Source organism: Rhagoletis zephyria, unplaced genomic scaffold (genome assembly GCF_001687245.7).
Source record: "Rhagoletis zephyria isolate East Lansing unplaced genomic scaffold, Rhagoletis_zephyria_1.1 Rzeph_scaffold_47827, whole genome shotgun sequence".
Classification (NCBI taxonomy): domain Eukaryota; kingdom Metazoa; phylum Arthropoda; class Insecta; order Diptera; family Tephritidae; genus Rhagoletis; species Rhagoletis zephyria.
The window spans coordinates 1-2217 of NW_016204882.1; the positions used below are offsets into that span (position 1 = coordinate 1).

The following is a 2217-nucleotide window of genomic DNA, read 5'->3' on the forward strand; positions in this document are numbered from 1 at the left end:
TCCGAAATTGTGCTGGAGTGGCTGAGGGCTCATCTATCAACCTGGACAACTTTCGTCGCTAACAGGGTAGCCTGGATACAAGAAGCAACTACATCAGCAATTTGGAGACATGTTCCTTCTCGGCAAAATCCAGCTGACGTTATATCCAGAGGTGCGTATGTTGATGAGCTACTAACATCTTTTTGGTTTGCAGGGCCAGCTTTCTTAATGAAACCATGCGACCAATGGCCTGCCAACAAGTTGTGTAGCGTACCCGAGGAAGACGTAGAAGAACGCCGTAAGCAGACGACGACGCTGGCGGCCGAAGTAAAGAAAAATTCCTTTATCGAGTGGCTTGAAGGGAGAAGTGATTACGTCCGAACACAAAAACGAGTGGCGCATTTTCTTTGTATTTTTCGGCGAATAAAGGGTCGTCACGACAAACTTCCGCCTCTCACAACAACAATGCTGGATGAAGCGTTTATTCGCATAGCGTTCTGCCTACAAAAACACTACTTTAACAACGAGTACAATGCACTAAAGCGCGACGGTGTGGTGCCGTCAACGAGTAAGGTGAAGTGCTTGAGCGTTTTTATTGAGAGCTGCTATGGAGTGGATATACTGCGTGTGGGTGGTCGCTTGAAAAACGCAAAGTTGCCGTACGATGAAAAGCATCCGATTTTGCTACCTGGAGAGAGTAACTTCGTTCGCAGTTACATACGCTATGTGCACGAAAAGCATATGCACGTAGGAACGCAAGCCTTGATGGCGATAATGCGGCAACGATTTTGGATTGTAAATGCTCGAAAGGTGGTGCGCTCTGTAACGACTAGATGATTGCAGTGCTTTCGCTGCCGACCGAGGNGATGCTTGCAGTGCTTTCGCTGCCGACCGAGGCTTCAGCAGCTGATCATGGGTAATTTGCCGACTGAGAGAGTTAGTATGGCGCGACCGTTTACAACTGCTGGTGTGGACTTTTGTGGTCCGATTATGACGACGTACAAACAAAGAGGAATGCGCACTACAAAAAGCTATATCGCCGTCTTCGTATGTTTCGCGACGAAGGCCGTGCATATGGAGGTGGTTTCTGATCTGACGGCAAAGGCATTCATTGCAGCGCAAAAAAGATTTGTCGCTCAAAGGTGTATATGCGCACAGCTTTTCTGTGACAACGGCACAAATTTTGTTGGTGCCCGTCGTGAGCTGCAGGAGTTAAGAAAAACATTTTACGAACAACAACAACAGGGCATGATTTCGAGGTATTGTGTCGCAAATAACATCGATTTTCGCCATATACCGCCGCGCTCACCCCACTTTGGCGGCCTCTGGGAGGCGGCGGTGAAATCCGCTAAATACCATCTGGTTCGCATCCTAGGCGAAGCGTTTCTAACATTTGAGGAGCTATGTACTGTGGTCGCAGAAGTCGAGGCCACGTTAAACTCGCGGCCCTTGACTGCAATGTCTTCCGACCCAAGCGACGAAGCTGTTATTACGCCGGGACATTTTTTGACAGGAGGGCCGCTTGTCNTTTTCGCCATATACCGCCGCGCTCACCCCACTTTGGCGGCCTCTGGGAGGCGGCGGTGAAATCCGCTAAATACCATCTGGTTCGCATCCTAGGCGAAGCGTTTCTAACATTTGAGGAGCTATGTACTGTGGTCGCAGAAGTCGAGGCCACGTTAAACTCGCGGCCCTTGACTGCAATGTCTTCCGACCCAAGCGACGAAGCTGTTATTACGCCGGGACATTTTTTGACAGGTGGGCCGCTTGTTGGAATTTTGGAACCTATTATCGAAAGCGAGCATATCTCAAACTTAAACCGCTGGGTGCGACTAACGGCCATAAAACAACACTTTTGGAAGCGTTGGTCATCCGAATACCTGTACGAGTTGCAGCGAAAGACGAAGTGGACGGCGAACAAAGAAAACGTAGTTGAAGGCGACTTAGTTTTGGTGTCAGAAGACAATGCACCACCTAAATCATGGTTAATAGGAAGAGTAACGAGGGCCATAAAGGCTGCTGATGGGTATGTGCGCGTTGTCGACATTGAAACCAAGAACGGGTGCATCCGTCGCGCAATACAAAAGGTGGCGTCAATTCCAAAACCCGAATGAAGTTGATCTGTCAGTAGACACATCAAGGGCGCCGGCATGTTGTGTACCGGAATGCTTAATTAATATTATTACCACATGTAAACTAACTTTTGCTAAGTACTGTAGTTTTTACTTTTCTCTTCTA

At 48.4% G+C, this 2217-nt stretch overlaps 1 protein-coding gene across 1 annotated transcript; it reads left to right on the top strand.

Moving 5' to 3' along the window:
* Positions 1–850: 850 nt before the first annotated feature.
* LOC108355616 (uncharacterized) lies at positions 851–2118 on the top strand. Its single transcript, XM_017606770.1, has 3 exons — positions 851–1036; positions 1295–1480; positions 1726–2118. The coding sequence occupies exons 1-3, from the start codon at positions 892–894 to the stop codon at positions 2091–2093; spliced, it is 699 nt and encodes a 232-aa protein (XP_017462259.1). The 5' UTR covers positions 851–891; the 3' UTR covers positions 2094–2118.
* The last annotated feature ends 99 nt before the right edge of the window (positions 2119–2217 follow it).